This window comes from Palaemon carinicauda, chromosome 28, assembly GCF_036898095.1.
Source record: "Palaemon carinicauda isolate YSFRI2023 chromosome 28, ASM3689809v2, whole genome shotgun sequence".
Taxonomy (NCBI): Eukaryota; Metazoa; Arthropoda; class Malacostraca; order Decapoda; family Palaemonidae; genus Palaemon; species Palaemon carinicauda.
The window spans coordinates 29,296,676-29,322,244 of NC_090752.1; the positions used below are offsets into that span (position 1 = coordinate 29,296,676).

The 25,569-nt window shown below is 36.8% G+C and overlaps 3 protein-coding genes across 3 annotated transcripts in view; 1 reads left to right on the forward strand and 2 right to left on the reverse strand.

Annotated features, from left to right (window-relative positions):
* LOC137621485 (mitochondrial 2-oxoglutarate/malate carrier protein-like) overlaps window positions 1–5,532 on the forward strand; it is a 48,997-nt gene extending 43,465 nt beyond the window's left edge. Inside the window, exons 5-7 of the mRNA XM_068351818.1 lie at window positions 847–946; window positions 3,537–5,391; window positions 5,430–5,532. Coding sequence (XP_068207919.1) covers window positions 847–946; window positions 3,537–3,768 — 332 coding nt within the window. The 3' untranslated portion in view covers window positions 3,769–5,391; window positions 5,430–5,532. The remainder of the gene's footprint in view (window positions 1–846; window positions 947–3,536; window positions 5,392–5,429) is intronic.
* Window positions 5,533–10,129: 4,597 nt separating this feature from the next.
* LOC137621752 (tigger transposable element-derived protein 1-like) lies at window positions 10,130–10,816 on the reverse strand. The gene has a single exon (XM_068352262.1). It carries the CDS (start codon window positions 10,814–10,816, stop codon window positions 10,130–10,132), a length of 687 nt encoding a protein of 228 aa, XP_068208363.1.
* Window positions 10,817–14,295: 3,479 nt separating this feature from the next.
* The window catches only part of loj (logjam), an 86,460-nt gene continuing 75,186 nt past the window's right edge, over window positions 14,296–25,569 (reverse strand). The window contains exons 3-4 of the mRNA XM_068351819.1: window positions 18,833–18,899; window positions 14,296–16,026 (exon numbers count right to left, since the gene is read on the reverse strand). Coding sequence (XP_068207920.1) covers window positions 15,796–16,026; window positions 18,833–18,899 — 298 coding nt within the window. The 3' untranslated portion in view covers window positions 14,296–15,795. The remainder of the gene's footprint in view (window positions 16,027–18,832; window positions 18,900–25,569) is intronic.

Here is a 25,569-nt window from a genome sequence, read left to right on the forward strand (position 1 = left end):
CCATCTACTGGCTAAGAAAATAAATAAAGGAATTTTGAGAATGATGGATAAGAGCTAAAGTAGTTAACAAATAAAATATATTAAAAAGAATAAAAGCCAAGCCATAAAAAAACAAACTGGAAATCTTTTGTATTTTCCCTAAATCATACTCCTAATTAAAGGATTCAGTTTATTATTGGTAGAAAAAAAAAAACAATTTCTTCATAAATTTGTGATTTTTTTCCCATTACATGATATAAATCTTTGCTGTCCTACTTATTGCTTAGTTTCATTTCACAATTCCAGTTCACAGTAACCATTTGCCTTGAGTCCTCTTTATATTTTTCTATTTATATTAGTTTTGAATTTAGTATATATCTTTTAAGTGATAATTTTTCTTTATTTGATTTTGAATTTTATTTTATATAGCATGCTCTCCTTATCTATAGGTATTAGTTTCCCAGTCTCCCTCCCCATGGCTCTTATAGGAAACCCTAAACTTTTAATAAGAAATAGATGCATATAATACAGTACTGTATTATAATGATAATGTATGTAAAATACAGTACTTTATAGTAATACAGTACTATACTAATAATATATCTTAATTTTTCGTATCAATTAATTTTGATTATTTTCTTTATTTCCTAACATGAAGTTGCACATACTGTGCTATGTATTATGAACTGGAATCATCAGATATGGCAAAATCTACCGAAATTTATTTGAATTGGGCTCTAAAAGATCCATGTCTATTTTTGACCCAGTCTTATTATCTTCAGGCAGCTTTGGTTTGTATTGTTTTTATTAGCAAGTTGATATTATCTTTTTATAATTAGTTATGTACAAGTAAATTTTTCTTTACAGGGTACTTCAATGAAAATATATTCCTTCATTTTTGTGCATCCATGATCTCAGGGTTAGTGACTACAGCTGCATCCATGCCTGTAGACATTGCTAAAACAAGGTATGACCAAATTTTCTTTTTCCCATTTTTGACATAGTAATGTATTTATTAACCTTATGAAAATCATTTACGAAAGGACAGTATTGAGTTTTTCATTGCAAATACCAAGAGTCTGTTCTTGATTCATTAAATTTTTTAATAAAGGGGAAACTCATTCACTTAGGTACTAGCATTTCAGTTTTATGGTTTATATTATCCCCACTGGAGAATGAAGTTTACAATTGCATGTAGTTTATTTAGGGTTAAAGATGGAGTTTGTATGTTACTCTGTATTTGATATATGCAAGCAGTTTGCTTATATGTAAACAAACCTTTCTCCTGTGAAAATGGGACATGTCTTCAGTCAAGATGAAAAAGCCATTTAATCGTTAACAAGGTAGTTGGTTAATGACAGGTGATGTGAGGGAAATCTGCCCTACCCCTGTCACACAAATGGTCACCTTTTTCCTTGGCCACAAATTGTATGAATGTACTATTGCAGTTTGCTCTTTTGACAGTGGGTTCTTTTTTTTTACTTGTTTGTTGTGTGGTTTTTGTGATCTCTTGCTTTTAACAGCAGAAGTGCTTTGAAAGTTATACTGTTTGCACTGGTATCAGGTAAATGGTCCCTCCTGGGCAGAACACTAACTCCTAGGTGATTGAGGATAAGGATACACTTTTTCATAGAAGTCTGCCTTCCTCCCCTTCTGATACTGATAGTTCTCAGAAGTACAGTAGTCAAAGAAGTTCAGGTAGGGCGATTGCAAGAATTTGAGCAATCTCTCTGGTTTTGAAAGAAGGAAACAGCTCTCACCCGGTGTCTGATCCCGTTCAGATCAGTTCACCATTCCTTAGGTATGATACAGCTGTCCTCGCAGTTGTACCTACCCAAGGTGAGCAACTAATCACCCTTACTGATGGCCAAGTGATAGAGTACCTTCATTGAAGTCCTTATCTGGCGTACCACTTTCTTTTTTCCCCCTTTTCTTCCCCATTGAGGAACAGTAGAACCACCTTAAATACTTATCTTCCAAGCATAGATTTGAATATACACTACCTGAGTGTACCCTCAAGCAAGAGAACTATACCCAAAGACAGTGGAAAACCATGGCACAGATGTTATGAGGCTATAAGACTATTATTATATTATTATTATTGTTATCATAATTTTTTTATATATATTGTTATTGTTATTATTATCATTATTATTATTATCGTCGTCATCATCACCAGCCAAGGCACAACCCTTGTTGGAAAAGTAGGATACTATAATCCAAGGGCTCCAACAGGAAACAATAACTCAGGGAGGAAAGAAAGTAAGGAAATAAATAAACTACAAGAGAAGTAATGAACAATTAAAATGAAATATTTTAAGAACAGTAAGAACATAAATCTTACATATATAAATTATAAAACTTAAAAAAAAAAAAAAAAAATTAAGAGGAAGAGAAAGAAGAAAGAATAGTGTGCCCAAGTGTATCCTTAAGCAAGAAAACTCTACCACAAGATAGTGAAGATTATGGTACAGAGGCCAAGATTAGAGAACAATGGTTTGATTTTGGATTGTCCTTCTCCTAGATGAGCTGCTTACCATAGATAATGAGTCTCTTCTCCCTTGTCAATTGGAAAATAACCACTGATGAATAATTACAGTGCAGTAGTTAACCCCTTGAGTGAAAAAGAAATGTTTGGTAATCTGTGTTGTCAGGTGTATGAGGACAGGAGAATGTGGAAAAAATAAGCCAGACTATTTAGTGTATGTGTAGGCAAAAGAAAAATGAGCCATAACCAGAGAGAGGATCCAGTGTATTACTGTCTGGCCAATCAAAGGACCAGATAACACACTAGCGGTAGTATCTCAAATGATGAAAGTCTTTGGATCAATTCTATCTCCTATTTGTTGAATCCCTTAATAGAGATCTATCTAAAATTAGTACATAGTGCAAATTGTGGAATGAAATTGAACCATAACAAAACTCGGTGTAATTTTAAGTAGGTCAAGGGCAGTGGTTCCTGAACATTCAGATCCTTGGACGGACCATGTCTTTTCAACTAAATACTATTCATATAACTAACAGTTTTGCCTTTTCCATCTTAAGGCTCAATACTGCACAGTATTCTGGAAGAATCATTCCAGCTCTAACAGTTTTGCCTTTTCCATCTTAAGGCTCAATACTGCACAGTATTCTGGAAGAATCATTCCAGCTCTAACAGTTTTGCCTTTTCCATCTTAAGGCTCAATACTGCACAGTATTCTGGAAGAATCATTCCAGCTCTAACAGTTTTGCCTTTTCCATCTTAAGGCTCAATACTGCACAGTATTCTGGAAGAATCATTCCAGCTGTGATCAGATTGTGCAGTGGTATAAGCCAGGCAAAGGCGAGACGTTTCGCCCACCTTCCCCATTCCTGCTGTGACTTGTTTCATCGTTGTTCTTGGTTCTAAAATTTTTGTGAACCTGGATATATAACTCATGCGTGTCTAATTACAGTTACTTTGTGATAATAATGAATTTCATGTATTACATTGCAAATATTGTTGGCTATAGTACAGTAATTTCTTCAATTAGTTGGTTTACATTTATATTCTTTTTTTTTTTTCTATTTTCCAGAATCCAAAATATGAAAATCATCGATGGGAAGCCAGAATACAAGGGTGCTGTGGATGTGCTGACCAAAGTCATTAGAAACGAAGGTTTCTTCTCACTTTGGAAAGGCTTCACTCCATATTACATGCGTCTGGGTCCTCACACGGTCTTAACATTCATATTCCTCGAACAGTTGAATCTCACCTATAAGAAAGTTATTTTGGGAGATGCTTCAGCCAAAGGAGGTGGACTCTAATTTGTTGGTTTGGCTAAGACACTAATGACAACCATTGAATTGAATTTTTTAATTTTAATTCAATTTGTTGATTGTGGTGAAAGACAGGTACTATGCTATTTCTTTTAAAAATGGGGCCATATTTTCCCTTGCAAGACTCATGATGGAAATTAGGAAGAGTGGGAAGATGAAGTAGCTAATACTAATGATGATCAAGTTCCCTTTTAGATTTGGCATAAACTACTAGACTGGGCATTATTGGATGTTTAACCACCACTGAAATGGAAGCTTGCATGTTTTTGTACAGACATTGAAAGTATCATTGACATTGTAAAATTTTGAGAGCCCTTTCTCTTTTTTAGATATAGTGTACTGCTAAACCTTTTCACTCTACACTTAAGAGAAGTGTAGATTCTCACAATTCTCATGTTTTGTTATTGAAAAATCCTCCAAGAATTGCAAAGTATTTTTTAAAGTTTTAACATTTTTACCAATGAAGTTTTGACGTAATGTTTTAAGGGTTGTCTTTACTGGAAAACTACAATCAAGATTTGAGTATTGAAATGAATATTGAAAGATTTTTGTACTTTGAGCTATAGTAGTAATAGTGTCTTGCTCCATTATACGAGTAATCCCCCTCTTAAATTTTGCTTTAGCATTTTTTATGTTTATGTTTTGGAAACCAACTTTTTTTTATTAAAGCACTGTAGATTGCATTTTCTGCTAATTATAAAGGCTCTCATTTAGGACTAAGCCAGTCATTATTTCTTCAATATTCAGTTGCATTTACCATGCATTTTTTTTATTTCTCAAACTCTTGTCTTCCTTTCAATGCCTAAGCACTTTTATGAGCGACTATCAATTTTATGTGATGTACTGTACAGTGTTATTGCAGTCTAGATTCACGACAGAATTGTTATTCTTGAGAGTTGTGTAGATATATGAGAAAATACCATTTTCATCTCATGCTTGACAATTTTTATTCAAAGAAAGAAAAACTAATACAAGTTGTTGAACACTTAGCCAATCCATAGTAGCACAATCTTCATTTATCTGTTAATGTTGTAATATTTTAAAAGTCCATGAAAGGAGAACAGAAAAAGTGCAATTATTTTTTGGAAGTTCTCCAAATTTTTTTTAATAAACTCTTAACTTTAACGCTTAGAGCACATTAAGTATTTACTATAGTACTTAATTGAAAACTTTTATGGCAAGGTACTGTTGTGTGGAGCACCAATATATTTATATTCATGTTATTATGTTAAGATATGGAAAAGAACCAGTGATATTTACGATGGTAGGAATTAACATGACAAAAGTAATTGCTTATTTTAAGATAAATATTTATATTTTATATTCAGTCTTCTACATTATAGTTTTTAAATCTGCAAATTATTTGTCTAGATTATGACTTAAACAGCTAGTGATGCTGTAATATACTAATGAAATGTTCTCTATCAAAAGTTAGGTTGGTCTCATTTGTTTACTCATCTCTCATTTCAACCAATATACTGTAGTTCAATTAATAATTATTTTGCGTTGACTAATTCAGTTACTATAACTTTCCTTCTGAGAAAAAAGAAAATGTCAATGTCATGAATTATTAGAAATTTTGGTTATAAACTATACTTATAAACTGTATAGGTACCTATAAACTGTATAGGTACCTATAAACTGTATAGGTACCTATAAACTGTATAGGTACCTATAAATGGCAGTAAATATTTTAGATTGATGTAGTAAATCATCAAAAAAAAAAAAAAAAAAAAAAAGGAAAGGAAAATGCCACTACTGCATAAAAAGGCTAAGGGTTAAGGGGTTAGAATTAATAATGGGTCACAAGGAACAGTTAATGGGGAGACGAAGATTTTTAGGGAATGGCAAAATTTTAAGGAAGAATTCATGAACTTAACAGATAAATAAGGTAAGCTTAGTACTTTGTGTGTAAACCGGGCTGGGCAATAGCATAAAAAATGTTGAGAGAAAACTTCTAATAGACAAGATTTTGGAGAACTTGTAACAGGTTTATAGTTTGCTTTTGTAGAAACATTAACTATTTTGTGCCATACATTATTTTTATTGTAATTTTTATGGAAGGAATCAGAATGTGCAACAAGCTGATAATGCAGATTTTGTCCTTGTGCAACACAGAACAGTATTTCTATTCACCTTTTTAGTTCCAGTAACCCAAATGATTAAAGTACTACTTGAAATTTCATGTACGAGTTGATATCCTATTTTGTGATGAATTTGAACAATCGTAAAGTTTTGTATTTGTTTAGTAAAAATCTTTACTATACTTCAAAATAAAAAAAATCAATTGAGGGCTGGTAGCGTTATACTGAATTACATGTACTTTAACCAGTTTGATAATGCACATGGGATTAAAAAAAATTAGGTCTTATTTTAACTTGTTTATGATCTCGGAGTGTAAAGTAAGAAGGTAAAACATTATGCATTTTGAATAAAGTAATTTGGCTTATGATTTCTGTTTTTGCATGCTCAACAAGTATTAGACCACTATCTTGATATAAATAGAAATGATTGGGAAGTGATTTGATAGTGAAGTATGATGGGCACACTGTAATTATATCCAATAAGGTGTGTTGTTGATTATGTATTTTGAATAAATTGTGTATAGAAGTAAAATTGAGTATTGTCATGGAAAATTGTTAGTGCAAATAGTATTTGTTGAAACTAGTACAGTATTTGCTGAATTAAAGTTCTTTTACTGTGTAATTTGTTTGTAAAATGTTTGGTTAAAGTTGATATGTAATGTAAAATAAATTTTGTAATTTCTGCAAGTTTAAAATTTTAACAATTTTCTTATATAATAATATAGGACAATAAGTGTTGTAATTATGAGCTTTCAGAAATTGACAAAAAACTGATTTAGGTAATGTAACTGCATGAATTGTGTACTTAATTGAAAACTAAGGATGTAGAATGGCATTAATATATAGATAGCAAAACGTGGTGTTTTGTTAGGTCAATCAGTTTGTTGTTGTACTGTGTGATGATTGTGAGCCATAAATTGCAAAGTTTCAGTAGAAAAACACAATAAGTTGAAGTTTAAGCAGTTAGATGAGTTCTAAAATTTTTACTGTTGACCTTATACTATATTTGTAAAATTGTTAGGCAAGTTTATCAGCAGTTTTGCAATATAGTTTTTGTTTTATGTTCTGCTCCTGTTATTGAAGTCATTGGTATTTAACAAAGTCCTTTATCATGTTATATATTGTGAATTTACACATAGGCAATGGTTGAAGATTCCTTTTGTTTTTTGATTATGGATATGAACCATGTAATGATGGTTACTCTTCCTTTAGCAGGACACTTTTAATATCATTGTACAGATTCTGAAAACTGTAAATATAGTACTGTAGTGATTTGACCAAGGGACTGTGTAATATTTTAGAAATTAAAATATTTAGTGAAACAAACTTTTATTGAAATGAAATAATAAATATAAACAATTATCCAAATTTGTATGCCAAACCACGCAATTTTTAAAGAATATTGAAATTTAAAAGGGTTAATCATGATTTACCAGATTGGTGTAAATGGGGAAAGAAGTTAGGTGAAATATAGTTCTTACAGTACCAGAATTACAAAGAATAAGACTTTAAAATTTCAAGAAATCAAATAACCCTCAGAACTCCAGCAACATTTTAATATTTGAATTCAGAAATATGCTAAACTGATATACAATTGTAATGTCATTCTAAAGAAGGAGAAGATATTGGCTGGCAAGGAGTGGAGGTGAAGATCAGTTGAGGAGCATGGGAGGCAAGATCTTATTTGATTGTTTAGAGCAAAGGGAATTCCATTGACCAGAGATCTTGGAATTGGCCCTACTTAAAGCAATACAAGAAAATTTTGACCATAGCAGCTCTAGGGCAATTTCAAAACTTAGAGGCCGCTAAAGAGTCGATCAATGCATGTCTCTCTTCCTCGGATGGGAGCTATAGTTCTCCCCAAGGTCGTCGAACTCATAAATGAGTGCCGATACTTTGATGAATGATCTGGAATTAGGTGCTGGGTTGACGGTCTCCTGGAACTCTGCTAAAACTAAAGGTGTCTTGATATGTATTTCGGGATAATCCTTGGTGTTTTCGCATCACAGAAAAAGGAAGTGAGGCAACACTAGAGGAAGGACAACTGCCCTCAAAGGCTGGTGAAGCACTAGGTGCTTGAGCTTCTGAAGGACGAATGGAAGAGTGCAATATGTTGGAGTCACATGAAGGACTTTAGTTGGGTGGTGAGGGTTCTTGCCGATGTTTGTTTGTAGGCAAGTGGAATCTAGATTTCATCAATGTCGTCTACTGTATTGCAATATTCGTGGTCTACATGCAAATATTCAAGACCTTACAGTTGCGTCCAGACAGTGATATTCTTTCGTGCTCAGAAACTTTGGTTTCTAATAAGGCACTCATCTGAGCTCCTTATAACTGGTTTTAGGAAGCCAATAATGTTGAAACGCAATGCCATCCCTAGGGCTTCTTATAAGTCCTGCTATGAATGTGGATGTCATGAGATTCAGATAATAAAAGTTTGTGGCAGGCATAACTTCTATTTGGTTTTGATCTACCGGAATCCTGACATGGATGATTCTATCTTCAATTGTCTCCTTACAAGATGGCTAAGATACAAGATGATGATAGAAAGGCCTCTTTTGTCTTTGTTGGTGATTTCAATGCTTACCATAGGGACTGGTTAAATTCTGTTTCTCCTACCAATCGCCATGTGCCTCTGAATCAGGCTGTGAGCAAATCATAAGTGAAGCTACTCATAGGTCTGGTAACTGCTTGGACCTCGTATACACCGACTCCCCTGGCGTTATAACAAGTAAGGTTGGTTCTCCAGTTGGGACATCTGATCATGCCTTGATTTCATTAGTAGTTAAGACTGAGCAACCTATCCCTAATATCTCTTACTCTTGTAAGAGTTATATGACATCTCAAGCAGACTGGAATAGGATTTAGCATGATCTTTTGGGCTTGAGTTAGTGAGAATTGTGTAGTAGTATTGATCCTGTAGTCCCTTCGAATGAGAATTTAGTCAGCATAATTGATAGGCTTATTCCTTCTCGTGTACTAAGGTACCGAGTGAAGGACAAACCATGGTTCAATGATGATTGTAGACGTGGAAGGGTAACAGACCAGATTTGACTTGGAATAACTATACTCAGCTTAGAGCTTTTGCTCAGAGAGTTTATGCTTCAACTGAAAAAGAATAAAATTTAAGCATAAAAGAAACCCTTTCTGGTACTACCCAGGAGCATAAGTGGTGACATGTTGAATGAACTAACAGCATGGTGATGGTGAATGTGGAGACCTGGAGACTGCACGTGGTGGTGAGCAGTCTCAGTGGGTCCTGTCAGCTGAAGACAATAAAGTCTGTAATGAGACTGTCAGAAAATGTTTTAGTGCTGCTTGTTGACCTTATGCTTTACTACGATCCATCTGCTTGGCTGTCGTATCTCTCAAACTCTTGATGAAGAAGAAAGGGGATGACGACAGTGCCCTTCATCCCTATCAAGGGTACATGTGCTAGGTCTTTTACGAGACGAGAGCAATCTTTAACTAGCGTATGAACAGCTGACATACGTTAATGGTATGAACGACTCCTGATACATGCCTTTCTTCCTGGTACAGTAATGCCTCGCAACACAAAATTAATTGGTTCCATAGGAACTCTCGTAAAGTGATTGTTTCGTGTTGTGAGTCGTCTTTTACATATAAATAGCCTAATTCGTTCCAGACCGTACAGAAACACCACATTAAATGATTATAAAAAGGATATGCACCACTAAACAGTACTAAATGTATGAAAAGTACTGTATTTTGATCATTTGATAATAAATTAACCATTGATAATCTGTAAAAGAAGTGTTCAATTAGAGCAAACAGTAAAAATACAGTAACAAAAATGTGGAATGTTACCTTTGGAGTGATCGATGTCCGAAAGCGAAGTGCGGGGCGGTAGAGGAAGATGAAAACGGCGGAAAACGTTTACAAGTGGCAGAAAACATAAACACTTAACTTCACAAAACAAATTTATAAATGACAGAAAACATTAATACTTAATTTTAGGAAACACGATTACAAATGCCAGGAAATATTAACACTTAACTTTACGATAAACTTAAAAATATTTTTTTTTTCTCTTTTTCTATTTTGTTTTACTTTAAGTTTTGTTTTTTCTAAATTTAATTACATTATGTATTTTCTTCATCATTGCTGCTTTTCTTTCGTTTCTTAACTGGCGCTTGGTCTGCTTCTACCAAAGTCCTCTTTCTAAAATAATCGTCCAAAGAAGCTTGTTTCTGCCTGCTTATTAAAATTTTCTTGAAATGACTCAGGCAAACTTCATTACAGTACTAAAGCGCATGACCTGTGAGAATTTTTTCTGGGTGTGTCTTTTCTACGAGAACCACCATTTTAAAGTAGCCATCTAAACCCTCCTTAATTTCTGCCGTTGTCAGTGGGTCATCTTCCTCCCCCCCATTGAACTCTTCCTGCACGACGTTCACTCGCATGGCCTCCAAGTCCTTCAGCCCATCTGTAATAAGTGCCTCTTGGTGCTCCTCGATAAGGTTATCAATGTCGGCCTCATCAACTTCCAGATCCGTGGACTTCCTGAGTGTAACAATCTCGGGAACTTCAGATCGAGCAACAGGTTCAGGATCGTCAACATTTTCGGAATCATCTTCAGCTTGGTCTGCATGAAAACCCTCGAAATTTTGTGCGGAGACGGCATCAGGCCACAGCTTCTTCAAAGCAGAATTCAAGGTACGCCTCGAAACCTCCTGCCAAGATTGATCGATCATTTTGAGGCATATGACTATCAAAAGGCTCCTTCCAAAATTGTCGAAACATATCTTGAAGAGATATTTCGTATAAAGCTTCTTGAAGTTTGAAATCACTTGCTGGTCCATGGGCTGGAAGAGAGGGGTGGTGTTCGGTGGAAGATAGAGAACCTTCATGAAGGAATATTCTGCTACAATATCTTCATCGAGGCCAGGAGTGTGAGCAGGGGCATTGTCCAGCACCAGCAGGCATTCCATAGGGAGGCGCTTCTCTTCCAAATACTTTTTCACAGTCGGGCCAAAACAAATATTTATCCACTCGATGAACAATTGTCTTGTTACCCAGAGTTTTCCATTGGCCCTCCATAACACTTTTAGATTTTCGTTAGTGACTTTGTGGGTCTTGAAGGCTCGAGAAGTATTGGAGTGATGCACCAGCAGGGGTTTCACCTCGCAATCCCCACTGGCATTTGCACAGAGTGTAAGAGTAAGCTTATGCCCAGGTAGTCTTTTCTTCTGCCGTGATGTATGTTCGACGAGGCATTTTTTTCCAAAAAAGCCCAGTCTCGTCGTAATTTGAGACTTGCTTGGGACTGTAGCCTTCCCGGACAGTCAACTCGTCAAACGTCTTAACAACGGCTTCAGCCGCTTTCATGTCTGAGCTTGCAGCCTCCACATGACGTACCACCGAATAAATGCCTGAGCGTCTCTTAAATTTTTCAAACCACCCACGAGAAGCCTTGAACTCTGGGGGTTCTTGCTTCGATGTTCCTTCTGCGTCGGCTGCAGCCTGAGCAAACACGAGATCACCGAAAATGGCGCTGGCTTTCTAGCAGATTATCGATTCGGTGATAGTGTCTCTCCAGCCATTTCTTTGTCCTTTATCCAGACAAGCAGCAGTCTCTCCATCTCTTCGTGGATGTGGCTCCTCTTGCTGGAGAAAACAGTCAATGCCCTTAGAAGTTGTTGCTGCTTTGACAGCTTCCTTCTGCTTCAGGATCGTTCCTATCGTAGACGGATTTCGGCCTTATTCCTTCGCGAGCACACTTAACCGCATGCCAGCCTCGTATTTCTTGATTATTTCCATCTTCATCTTCATGGCAAGCATTATCCTCTTCTTTCCCTTGACATCAGCGACTTTCTTGGGACCCATGGCTAACGATGTAACGTAATATCACACACAATAACAGTACTGTACTGTACAATTGTTACGAAAGCGAAATAACAAACACTAAGTCAATGCGTACGATACCGCTGCCGGAACGAAAAGACATAGGAACGCCAATGCGTAGATGCACGATGAGATACAGTAAAGTAGATGCTGACCAATAGGAGAGCAGGATCTCAAGGTGGTAACTAGCAAGATAACCAATGGGAGCGCGGGAGGACGGTAACGAGATTACGGGCTGGCAGCGCGTGAATTTAAAAATCCATCTCTGATATGGTCGGGCTCTCGCACCGTACCTCCTTTCCTTGTCCGAAACATTTTTCGTAATGCGAGTCGTGAAATTCTTAGCATCTCCTTTCGCAGAGTGAAAATTTCCTAAGCCGATTCTTTCGTATCGAGAGGTTTGACTATATGTACCATCCTCGCATATATGGGTGAGAAAACTCACAACTAGGGCTGATTAGTCATCCTTCAACGACAGGTATGGTCAGGGGCACTGCACTGGGTGAGACAGAGTTGGGATTTTTCTTCCCACTGTGGGATCATTTTCAGCAGGTACTCCCTCAGTACAAGACCAAGCACAGGTAGCAGAAGTGTATAGATGCCTCTTCCTGGTATGGGATAGTTTTCAGCATGCATTGGTTCCCACTCAGGTTGGTCGGTTGTCCAGGAAGGACAGTGTTCTTGATCTGACTGATAGTGATTGTGCTTAGTGTTGTACGAGACAAAGAGTTGTGCATGCTGACATTTCTTCCCGAAATTGGAAAATTTTCGGCACGCACTCCTACGGTATAAAACAGAGATTTGAGTGCAGAAATAATTTTCTACTGTGGGATAATTTTTGGCATACGCTGCTCCAGTACAAGACCAAGCATAGGTAGCAGCCGCTTGAGCAATTTTACCAAGACACCTCCCCAGGATGGGTTTTATTTTCGGTACCGCACCAGCCCTCCCACCCGCAAACAGGGATATCAATTGAAGTCCTGGACTTCTTCAATGATGTCTTCTACTTGGTCTTCCTCTATAAGTTGCATCATGAAGAATCTAACAAAAAGTAGGAAATGGAAGTTTGGCTAATATGGGGTCGTGTAGGCCAAGGACTATGATACCACACAAGAAGAGACCAAGGACTCCGCAAAGAGATAGCACTACCATGTGATAATTCTTTAGCAGAGGAGAAGGCCGGCACCCCTCCTCTAAACATTTAACAGCAGCAAAACCACCTTCCCCTGACAGAGCTGAGTGATGTCCAAGGGATGCCAACTTCCTTGGGTTCACATAAGTCTGTTGTCGCAAGACCACACGAGTGAGGGAATCAACAGCAACAGGCATGCTGCCCAACAGTTGCAAGTATGTGGATACTGGCAAGGTTGTACAGTAAACTGTAACAGTTTATCAGGAAACAACTGTTCTGTGCATATCCTCGTCTTCTTCCTTCACTATCTCTCACACAATGATCTGCTAGCACATTTATCTAAAAGAAAAAGTACTTTAAAAGACTAAAGCAGTTGCAAATGAGGATGCCAATATGTATGACTGTAAAAACAGGTGGCCAAGTCAAAGTGGGAGCTCAGTGGCCTATAAGAGCCTACCCGCCACTCTCTAACTACTACTTTCTGGTTAAGAAGTTTTAATAGCTGCTAAATCATACAGTACTCCTACTAAAGGGTGATGATTTGTATTTGTGTAGGAACAAACTCAAAAATGATGCTGCTGAGACCCTAGCAAAGGTGAAGCCCAATTGCACAGTATATGCACAATAAACAGAGACTTCAAAAAAGGTTTTGAGGTGCCAAATTACGAATATATTTTAGGCGGAAAGAAACTTATGGGTCTATACTAAATTTAAGAGTAATGACAGCTTTATCTATTTTGAGAATAAAAACCCTATTGATAAGACGCTTTACCAAACTGCACAGGCTACGAGGAGTAGAAAATAGTATAATAGAACGACAGATAAATGCTTACACATAAGAATAACTTAAAAGCATTATATATCAAATGACTAAGTCACTACTGAATAATTAAGATCAGGGCAACGTGTAATCAAAGAATTAAAAAAATGAGCAGGATATCTCAAGTAAAATAAAACTCCAGAACTGTTTCATAACCCCTCATCTGAGTAACATCTGACAAGCAATGCACCACTAAACATACAATTAAATGTTAACCCTTTTACCCCCAAGCTATTCGGAACTTTCCAACCCTTTAGATTGCGCTGACAGCCTTAATTTTCGTCATAGAGAGGTCAGGTTGGTGTCATTATTTTGGAAAATGCCTGAAATTTCTCGTAAAGTTATCAAAAATATGCAAAAAAAAATGCAAATAGCAGCTTTTTGCAAGGACGTACCGGTATATCCATGGGGGTTAAGGGATGAGTTTTGTGAAACGTACCAGTACGTCCATTGGGGGTAGAAGGGTTAATGAACTGACAAGACTTGGGCAGGTAAAGGACTAAAGTGAATAATGCAATTATGAAAATACAAACTTTTTCTATGCTGTGCATGACAAATCTACATGGATATACATTATTTATATTTTTATTATACATTATGTATGTTTTTTAGGTAAATAAAAGATCAATTGTCAGTGGCAATAATTATGATCATATCAGGCTTAATATACAATTAAAAGTAAGGATTTACCAATAATTCATATAAAAATATTCATGAGCTATTTATACTGTTGTCTTTGCAAAAGTTATATCTGTAAAGTTTGCATACAAGATGCCTTGTCAAGATTGTACAACTAAAATTTATTGAAAACAAAGTCTAAATAAACCAGGACATGAATTTTAAAATCCAATCACTTCTATGGCAATTATCAAACCAAAATAAAATTCTATTGTTAACAGCATCTCTCATGTGATGACTCTAGGGGACTATAATGCTTATCAAAGCTTAATTGTTTCAATTTCTTGCCACTGAATATTCTGGAAACAAGATAAAGGTTCTAAACACATCTTGGTTTAAGAAATTGTTACTATTAACTTCTCTTGAGCCATTATTAGGAAAGTAGGAAGCTGCATCCATTATGCACATGTGTTCAAACTTGCCTTGATGCATTATGGGGAAGACATAATGGAAAATATACACAAAAGTTCCTGAACTCTGAGTAAACAACTAATAAGTAATTACCAATATAAAAGGCTAAAATTCATAGTTAGCCTCTAAAACATTTTTATAAACTTATAAAATTAAAAAATAAAATTCTGATTTCTCTCCTGGTCAGACATATCATTACAATTTATAAAATTTAAGTACAGCAATGCATGAGATACATAAAATGTTAAGCACCATCCCATTGTTCAAGCATTCAATGATGAATCTTTTGAAAGCAGTATCCCAAATAATCAACAAATAAGCAAAAGGATACATCACAAAATTTTAAATCCTCAATGAAAGACATTCATTAAATGTTACCATTACCATATACCGGTAGTCAAAATACTATTGTTTAATACAATACATGGACAACTTAATCTACAAGTATTCAACATCAACATATTTAAATATCCAAATATAATCAATAAAAATGTATAAAACATCCTAAAAAAATAAGACTTAAATTATTATACTCATTAATGCAATGAAAATAACTTTAAATTATTTATAAATTCCTACATATGAGAACCTTGGAAGGAAAGGGAATGTTATTATTATGTTTCCTATATTTAGGAAAATTAAGAAGCAATGTCTTCTGGACACTTACTTTGTGACATATAAAAATATAATATGGTACTGACAATTATTAGTACACAATAAATCTCCGTGCCCAGCAATTTCTTTCTTCTGACTAATAAAATATCCAGTTACATACCTCACATACTAAAAGAACAGGGTTATTTCTCATTCCTATTTTTTTTTATATATATAAATACACATCATATACAGTACAAATATTTTCATAAAATCATTCGAGATTTCTCTGATAGTCATATCAAGTATAAATGAGATTCTAAATCAATAGATAATTTGAGACTAAAATTGTAAAAGTCCATCAACAGCATTTAATGAAATATACACCTTATTAAAATGACTAATTGATTTATCTTATAAAAAATACCACTTTAAGCTCTTCCTCCAGACTTTGTAGTGACTTTGCTTTCAAACAGCTTTCTCAGGAAAAAGACCTGTAGAGCTCCAGTCCCTACAATTGCAGCACACATTGCGATTGACCAAAATTGAACATAGCTGTTGTTACTCAGCAGTAACTGAAAATCCCTGGCTTCTTTTGCTCGTGCTTGGCTTTGGAAGAGGAGAATTTCATGAATGCGCTGATCAACACCCTTGATGGAATGCTTTTGGGATGGAAAAAACATATAATTATTTTCACATTTTGTTAAGCAAGCTAAATGATACAGTAAAATTATCTTGCAGACAATTGATTACATCAATCTGAGAAGTAAAAACAAACTCTCATATTAGTTAATTACTAAGTTTCTCCTATTCATTTTATAATATTTGATTGGCCAAATCAAAGGATGCAAAAGTCAACCACTTCAATATTTAAAATATCTGGAGATAAAAATCATACAGAATTACCTAAGAAACATGAATACAGTATGAAAAAACTCTACTTTTGCCAGAGGAGAAATACTTTCAAGTGATAAAAATTTCAAGTGAGACTACAAAAGTGACTGATATCCCAGAAACAAAGAAAGAAATTGCCTTAGTACTTCGAGAGATAACAGTAGTTCATCAAACTTTCAACTTAGTCCACAAGGATCTAGAAGAGTTGGAAGAGCTAGGCCTACATGGCTGAGTATGAAGCGTGAAATAAGAGATGATGAATGGAGAAGTACTCATTTAAAAGCTCAAGATAGAGATGACTGGCAATATCTACCGAGGCCATTTGCGTCAATAGGCGTAGGAGGAGGAGATGATGATTACTTTGAGCAGCTTTTTCTTTCAATTTTAGATTAAATCACTTTTGGGGTTTGTATGTAAAGTACATTTACATTTTACAATGTTGAAAAATGGGATACAGACATCATTCTGAAAGAGTGCTTCACTGACAGGTTTGTGACAAATGCAAGCTGTGTCTGGAACAATGGAAATGAGTACTAACTGGCAAAAATGTAAATCACAATTACGAGCTTGGATAAGAGGGGTAGATAGGAGCTGCACAAGACAAGAAAGTGGATCACACTTTTATCATGTCTAAGGACATAAAAATGTTCAAAATGTTCATAAATATGATATGAGAAGTAGGAGCCAAAACCCTTCTGCTGTTGTTGAATTTCACGATTCTATATCTATCAAAAATACAAGGAAGTTTATAAGAATGGGTATTGTATTAGGCTGCAGGTTATTATACAAAATAAAAATGTCTAGGAATGGTAAGGTACTCTAACTGTGCCTTAATTTATTACTGTAAAGTACAATTATATGACTCAAATCATGGTACTTTTTGAGAGCCAAGATGGTTGCCAATTAGCAGGCAACCAGGGTATTACCTACCCCACTGCCATTATATCAAGAGGGTATCAAAGTGCATATTTGATAATTTGATATCCAGATTCCATATTTAATGTATCAAGAAAATTGACAATTTGCACAACGAGTTCACTTGAGTGAAGGTATGGAATACAGTCATGAGTGTACTTCTCTTGAGTGTTTATAATTTTCCCAAAATATTACGTAAGTTTACAATACAACGAGTAAGATAAAAAGATAAAAGCTCAAACCTACAGTAGTAGGTATGGAAGTACGAGTATGAAGACCAACAAGAGCCATAAAATCTGTGAAAAGGCACCATTGGTCATAACAGATTCTTCAATTGCACAAAAAATAGGATTATTGAGAAATACTTTTAAGATTTTTGGTGATCAATCTATTCTGAAGAAGTGTTTTAATTCTTTCCTTCTGCCTTATTTTGAGTATTGTTTTCTTGTCTGGTCTTCAGCTCCTGAATTTCAACTTAATTTGTTAGACAGGAACTTACAGTCCATTACATTTCTTATTCCTGATCTAGATATTAATCTCTGGCACTGTCGTTCAGTTAGTTTGTTATGCATGTTGCATAAGATTTTTCATAATTCTGACCATCCTTTGCATTTAAATCTTTCTGGACAGTACCATCCGGTCTCTTTGTTTTTCTTTGTTGATTCTATTATGCCATTTTAATACATGTCACTTAAATATTACTAAGAATGGTCAGGCAGGTCTTGAGTTTTATGGTATTCTAATCACATTCAATATACTGAAAGCCTTAATAAAGTATAGTACAGGAAAATTTAAGACTTGATAACAATTACCTGCCAAAATGCTAGGCATGACCTTGGTCTTCTTTATACAATTTTAACTACTAAGGTTATAACAATACTTTAAATTTACTTGATCAATTAGTCACAGGTTCATGTGAGCTCTGTCATCAACATTAATTGTTTACAGATAGAAATCTTTTAAAGAAACCAGAGTGTTTTGTAGCATTTCTTTGGCCACTAGCTACACACACTTTTTAGCCTTACTCTTTACCTCAATACTGTACTAGTTTACTTTCTTCCATCTCACTGACTACTATCTTTTCACTTATTCATGGTGCAACAGCTGGGGTTTCCCCTATTTGCATCTCTGTTCAAAATGACCTCTCCAGCACCAGACCAAGAGGCCCACATTTCATTAATCCAAGCAAAAGGAAATGATTACTCAGGTCTAGAGTTAAGAGAATATACATAGACATATACTCTATACCAAAGTCTAATATTGCTGAAACAGTAGAATTCTTTCCTTAAAATATGACCTTATTTCCTCATTAATTGAGGATTTTCAATAATCAAAATGGTCATTAACAATAAAGATGAACAAGGAATCAAACTGACCTTTTAAATTGCTTCTCAATTATCCTCTAAGCTATATGCATAATTACAATATTAGCTTAATCCTATAAAATATTTAGTTAATAAGATGCCTGTCATCCTTGTTCTTTCTTAAATAAACATTAAAATGATATTTGCACCATAACTACAATTAAATTGGTTATCTATGGCAATACATCCTAAATATTTTGGAGATATTACTGATAAAAACTACAAATTACACCTAATGGTTAAAATCAAATTGTTTCTTTTCAACAACTCTAATAAAAGAACTATTTTCTCTTACCGTAAAATTGTTGACACTGACATCCAGTTCCTCAAGCTCTTTGGTGTATTGTTCCCAAACATCATATCTGGCAAATATAGAGAAAGGAAACATTCATACTACTGTAAATGTTATTCAAATTTCCATTACATTCTTGTTGCCTAGGTCCTCCCTTGAAATTTTGTCGTTTGAAGCATTACATAAAATGTGTAAAAAACAGCAAGAATGGAATCAATGCAAATTCATAACAACTTAAGTGGCCCAAACTTCAGCAATTGCTGCTACAGTATTTTTACCATATATTGTTATAGTATTTTTCCCAATAATTACAAATCATAATTGTGTTTACATTTTCATAAACTTATTTCAGTATACAGTACTGTATTACACTACACTGACTGTCAAAAATTCACTTTTAATATTACATGATACTTTTTCCTGCGGGAAAAAATTAGATCTGCAATCATATAGGAAGATTTATTTCTCTTATAATATTACACACCAAGAACATGTGTAAAGAACACAAACTTCCTATCTCATTTTTCTACAGTAATACACTGTAACCAAGCTATACTGATTAGGAGGCTCCATTACTCCTTCCATCCTAAATGACAATGCTGCTTTAACAAAAAGAGGAGTTTTATTGATAGGCTTTTACTGGTTACCATATATTATAATACTGTACACTGCTATCCCAGATTATCTACACATACAGTAAAGGCATTATAAAAGATGTGTAAGATTCTTAGTTATACAAGAAAACTGATCAAGGAATATAATGTTCTAATGCTAGATTTTCTCAGAGCTAACCCAGCTACCCTCCTAAAACATTTTGAAATCATAAAAAAACAATGAAAACATCCAATAAACTAAATTATATGGCTCTTCATTCAGGTAATAGTAATTTCTCAGAGTTTGAAGAAGAAAAATACAAACAAAACACAAAAGAGAAGCAATAGCAATGTACATAAATTTCCATTCCTTCATAAAAGTTCCGTCAGTGCATAATGATAAGTAGACTAACTTCCTCTTACTAACGAGCATAGAAAGATAAGTGGATATCTATAGAGATTAATTTTTAATTAGTTGTACAACAATGGATTTTTTGCCTCCAACTTGCATGTTTTCCACAATACTGTTTTATTTTGCAGGAAATGTTGAGCTGTTAAATTCCTTGTTTCTGATCTGGATATTAATCTCTACCACTGTCGTTGAGTTAGTTATATGTACATGTTGCATAAGACTTCATAATTCATGACTGCTCTAATTTCAACACTGTAACTGATCTTTAAATATATAATACAGTATATTCTTATTAGTGCTTCTAATATACAGTTTATTTGTTTCACTAATTCCTTTCTGCACTTGGCTGTTTTCCCTGTTGGAGCCCTTAGGCTTGTAGCATCCTGCTTTCTCAACTAGGTCTGTAGCTTAGCTAATAATACTAGTACAACGAATAATCCAATGTTCTAGGTGATTTACTTAGCAATTCTCTTTTGTTAAGGACCTATTAGTGTGTGGACCAGGTAATTCGTGTACTGGATTTGGGACAAAGATGTTTTTGTGAGAAATATAACAAAATAATGCAGAACTTTCATGTTTGTATCAATCAGAAAGGAAGACAATAAGTACAATATGTGCAGACACTTATAAATGCCACTTTCAAATAGTTGCCATATGAATGCAGCATGCAGAAATTATACTGATCATTACAACTGTAAACTGAAATAAGGATACAGAAGCAAAGGATTTAATATTGCATGGATCCTGTGTGTTTACAAACCTTTAGTCCTTTTAAATAGGGAGACATTTATTGGCGAGTAGGAAGTCCCCTAGAACCAAACAGGTGGGTTCTTGGTCTTCCCTAGAACATACAAGTCTCCCTGGTCACATGCAGTAGCAATGGTAATGACTTTACCCCTCATAATGATAACTACTCTGATATGAACTGGACTGTACTTTATATGCACCTGGTAGTTAGTCAATGAAGGAATCCTTCTCATCAAAAATAGGATGGCGTACATAATGATATACCTGGAGTATGATAACCAATGAGTTTGGTATTCATTCTACCCTTCATTAATGGAATCTGGGGGTGAACTACTGCCTACAAATCTATTCTAATAGCAATGGAGCTCAGAAGAGTAGCTTACCAGTATCAGTGACCAATTCATCATGTGACAATATAATGCTATAGATTTTTTCCCATTTCTCTAATTTAAATATGCAGTAAAATTAACTTAATTTCTTTATTGATTGTTTAATTAATTTGGAGTTTCTTGTCTTCAACTCCGCCACAAAGTTGGAAAGAGGTTATCTTTCTGCCCTTGTTTGTGTGTTTTTGTGAGTGTGTGTGTGTGATTGTTTGTGAACAGCTTCCTGGCCATAATTTTAATTGTAAAGTAATGAAATTTGCAGGGATTAACCGTTATGTAAAGGTCAAGCAAAACATCCAATTCACTTAATCACCCTTAAGTTTGGACAACGTTGTGACAGACTTCAAACTTGATTCATATTTGAGTGTATGAAAATCCACGCCAATTAATACATAAGGTCAAAGGTCAAGGTCGAGCAAAAATTTGAGAAATAAGCTGCCGCGGCAGAGGTCTTCACTCTATTGAGTGCTCCTATATTTTAGTTTTATTATTTATCAGGTTATTCTAATAAATTCTCCATTTTCTGTCTTCCAGGTGTACTGTCATTATGTGGCAATACCGCTGGTCACCTTATAACCTCGGCCAACCAAGTTGGAAGGAGGGTATGTTTTCGCCCCTGTTAATGTGTGGGTTCTAGTTTGTTTGTGAACAGTTTCCTGGCCATAATTTTAATCGTAGAGTAATGAAACTTGCAGGGATTAACTGTTATGTAAAAAGCTAGAAAAAATTGAATTTTGGAAGGTCAAGGTCACGGTCAAGAAAAATATCTAATTCACATAATCAGTCATAAGTTTGGACATTGTTGTCACAGACTTCAAACTTGGTTCATATTTGAGGGTATGAAAATCCATGCCAATTAATACATGTTAAGGTAAAAGGTCAAGGTCAAAGTTGAGCAAAAGGTCGAGAAATAAGCTGCTGTGGTGGAGGTTTGCCCTCTACTGAGTGCCCCTCTAGTTAAACCTGGCTTTATTTATAAGTCAGCAAGGCCCCATGCAATTCAGCATTGCAACATGAATTTGCAGCCAGTCTACTGGATGCACAACAAGAAGGTATGGACAACGAAGGAGATCTTCTTGAGCTGGTTCCAGTACTGCTTATTGCCGGAGGTGAAAGACTACCTCGAGATTAAGGGCATGGAGTTCAAGGTCCTACTAACCCTTGACAACGATCCTGGATATTCATCACCCATCGGGGTGACGATCCCTAACGTGCAAGCGATGTTCTTTCCTCTGAACACCACTGCCCTCATCTAGCCTCTGACCCAGAGGTTCATTTAGAACTTCAAAGCCCACTAAAGCTGACGAGCGACTCCAAGCCACTGATAATGACACTAACCTCAACGTGATGGACTACTAGAAGAAATTCAAGATTACAAACTGTCTGTTTATTGTCGAGGATTCCTTCCAAGACATTAAGCCTGAGACCCTGAATTCCTGATGGAAACGTGCTTGGCCAGGGTGCATTAAGGACTTTGGCGGCTTTAGTCCTGACGAAGCTTTCCACCAGACTGTCAAGATGATCATGAATTTGGCGAGGGTAGTCAAAGTCAAAGACTTTACTGAAGTGGATGAGGGGAACATCTTGAGTGGCCATGACAAGGAGTTAACCGAAAAGGACCTGACTGAATTATTCCGTTCAGCAAGTAAGGGAGAGGAGAAGGCACATGAACCTGACAAGGAGAAGGAAGCCATCATGTTTGAGAAAATAGCAGAAATGTCAGGGATGGTGAAAGAGTTCAAGTAGAGGGCATACAGCATGGATCATTCTTTGGCATGTGCGCTGAAGTTCATGCGTTCCATGAATGAGACTTTTGCTGGCTACAAGAGCATCTTGGAGGAGATGAAGAAGTCGGCGAAGCAGCTATCCTCAACCATATTCTTCCCCTGTCGTGAAAAACAGCCACCACCACCTTTACCACCCACCAAGCCTATGTTTCAGCCATCACCACTTCCTTCTTCAACCACTGAAACTTCTGACCATGAAACCATTCCTCCCGCAAACCTTCCCCTGAAAGCCATGATGGAGCTCAGTAACGATGATAGCGTAGACAATCCTCCTCTCCTTGCAGAATGGCAAGATATTTTTCTATGTAAATTTGCCATTTTTACACTTCAGTTACAGTACAGTACATGATTTATAAAGCTAACTTTGAATATGACAAATTGGTAGGTAATTTGTATTTTTCCTAACTATACAAACCTTAGCTATTTAATAGGGGTTATTACTTTCGGCGTAGCTGAAATGACGAGCCATTAAAATCTTAACGAGGGTTTACTACCCCACCGCTAGTTAGCAGGGGGAAGGGAGGGTAGCCTGCTAACCTCCCCCCCTCCCCCTCACACACACCTGTGCTTGAGCTCACTTTGCTTGGAGGTAGGACTTCAAGGGGGATAGGGCTGGCGGGCAAGTTTGATTAAATAGCTAAGGTTTGTATAGTAAGGAAAAATGACAAATTCGGAGATAATTTGTATTTTTCCTAACTATACAAACCTTAGCTATTTAAAGTGGGTAATTACTTTTGGCGTAGCTGAAAGGACGAGCCATTAGATTTTTAACGAGGGTTTACTACCCCACCGCTAGTTAGCGGGGGGTAGGGAGGGTAGTTTGCTACCCTCCCCCCTCACACACCTGTGTGGTAAGCTCACTTTGCTTAGAGGTAGGACTTCATGGGGGATAGGGCTGGTGGGCAAGTTTGATTAAATAGCTAAGGTTTGTATAGTTAGGAAAAATACAAATTATCTATGAAGTTGTCATTTGTTCCGTAACTGGAATAAAAACCACGCTATTTAAAGTGGGTGACTTAACCCTTACGAAGGGTGGAATAAGTCCCAGCCATACTGGCTTTTGGCTTTGCCTGGAGACTCATTATCTGAGTGTGTCAGCACTCAACAATAAAGAGTGCCTGCACCTCGCTCGCACCTTGCTATGCAAGGGCTGCGGCCTACGTAAGTTGTGTGTGAAGGAAAAAGTGTGACTCGTCCTAGGAAGTTGACCTGAAGTTCTTTAGATGGAAACTTTATGCTAGGACTCTCCCAATACCACCTCATCAGGGTATTGGCTAGGACTCTCCCAATACCACCTCGTCAGGGTATGGGGACGCAACAGTATCAACTTAATACTAGGAACACAAGGGAACATGGTTTACCTGCAGTGGTTTCAGGTCAGCTGTGCAGAGAACCCACGATGCTGCTTTCCCCAAGAGAGGGGAGGATGAAGAAAAAATAAGGGCCAGACATACCTTTTCTTTCATGCAGACTAAAACTGGGTAACAATGCCCTCAACCCTCTGCTACTTGTCCATTAAGGAGCCTGAGGTTTGAACCAGCTGTTGTGCAGCCACCACAGGGCCGATAGAGAATGTATCGAGCCTCCTGTGGGTCACGTCTTGCAGGTAGTGGGCTGTGAAGGTCGTTTGACGCTTCCATACCCCTGCTTGTAGAACCTGCGTCACTGAGAAGTTCTTCTTGAAGGCCAGAGACGTAGCTACTCCCCTGACATCATGAGCTCTAGGGCGACGTGATGGAGGAGGGTCAGGATTCAGGGAGAGATGGATTGCCTTTCGAATCCATGCTGAGATGGTGTTCTTGGTAATCCTCCTCTTCGATCTCCCAGTGCTAACAAACAATGCCTGCACTTGGGGACGAACTGCAGCTGTTCTTTTCAGATATAGCCTCAGACTCCTTACTGGGCACAGTAGGAGATGGTCTGGGTCATCTGTTACGGAACGAAGACTCGAAATCCGGAAGGAGTCGAACCGAGGGTCCGGCACTCCCGGATTCTGAGTCTTAGCAATAAACTCAGGGACGAAGTTGAACGTTACCTCCCCCCATCCCCTTGAATGGGCGATGTCATACGAGAGACCATGAAGTTCACTAACTCGCTTGGCTGACGCCAAAGCTAGTAGGAACACCGTCTTCCAAGTCAGGTGGCGATCTGAAGCCTGGCGTAATGGTTCGTAGGGAGGTCTCTTAAGAGACCTGAAAACTCGAACCTCGTTCCATGGAGGAGGTCTCACTTCCGACTGAGGGCAGGTAAGTTCATTACTACGTATCAGTAGGGAAAGTTCCAGCGAAGAAGAAATGTCCACTCCTTTGAGCCTGAAGGCTAGATTTAAGGCTGAGCGATAGACTTTCACTGCCGAGACTGAAAAGCGCATTTCTTCTCGCAAGTACACGAAGAACTCCGCTATTGCTGGAATAGTGGCATCGAGTGGAGAGATACCCCTTCCACGACACCAACCACAGAAAACTCTCCACTTTGCCTGGTAGACCCCTGCGGATGACTTTCGCAGGTGTCCAGACATCCTTTCCGCAACTTGTTGCGAAAATCCTCTCTCTGCGAGGAGATGCTGGATAGTCTCCAGGCGTGAAGCCGAAGCGAAGCTACGGCTTTGTGAAAGATGTTGGCGTGTGGATGTTTGAGTAGCTCGTGTCGCGGAGAGAGTTCTCTCGGAAGCTCCGTAAGGAATTGCAGAAGGTCCAGGAACTATTCCGGGTGATGCCACAGCGGAGCTATGAGAGTCATCGAGAGGTTGACTGATAAGTCTGGTCTTGTTAAGTACTCTCCTCATCAGGCAGAACGGGGGAAAGGTGTACACGTC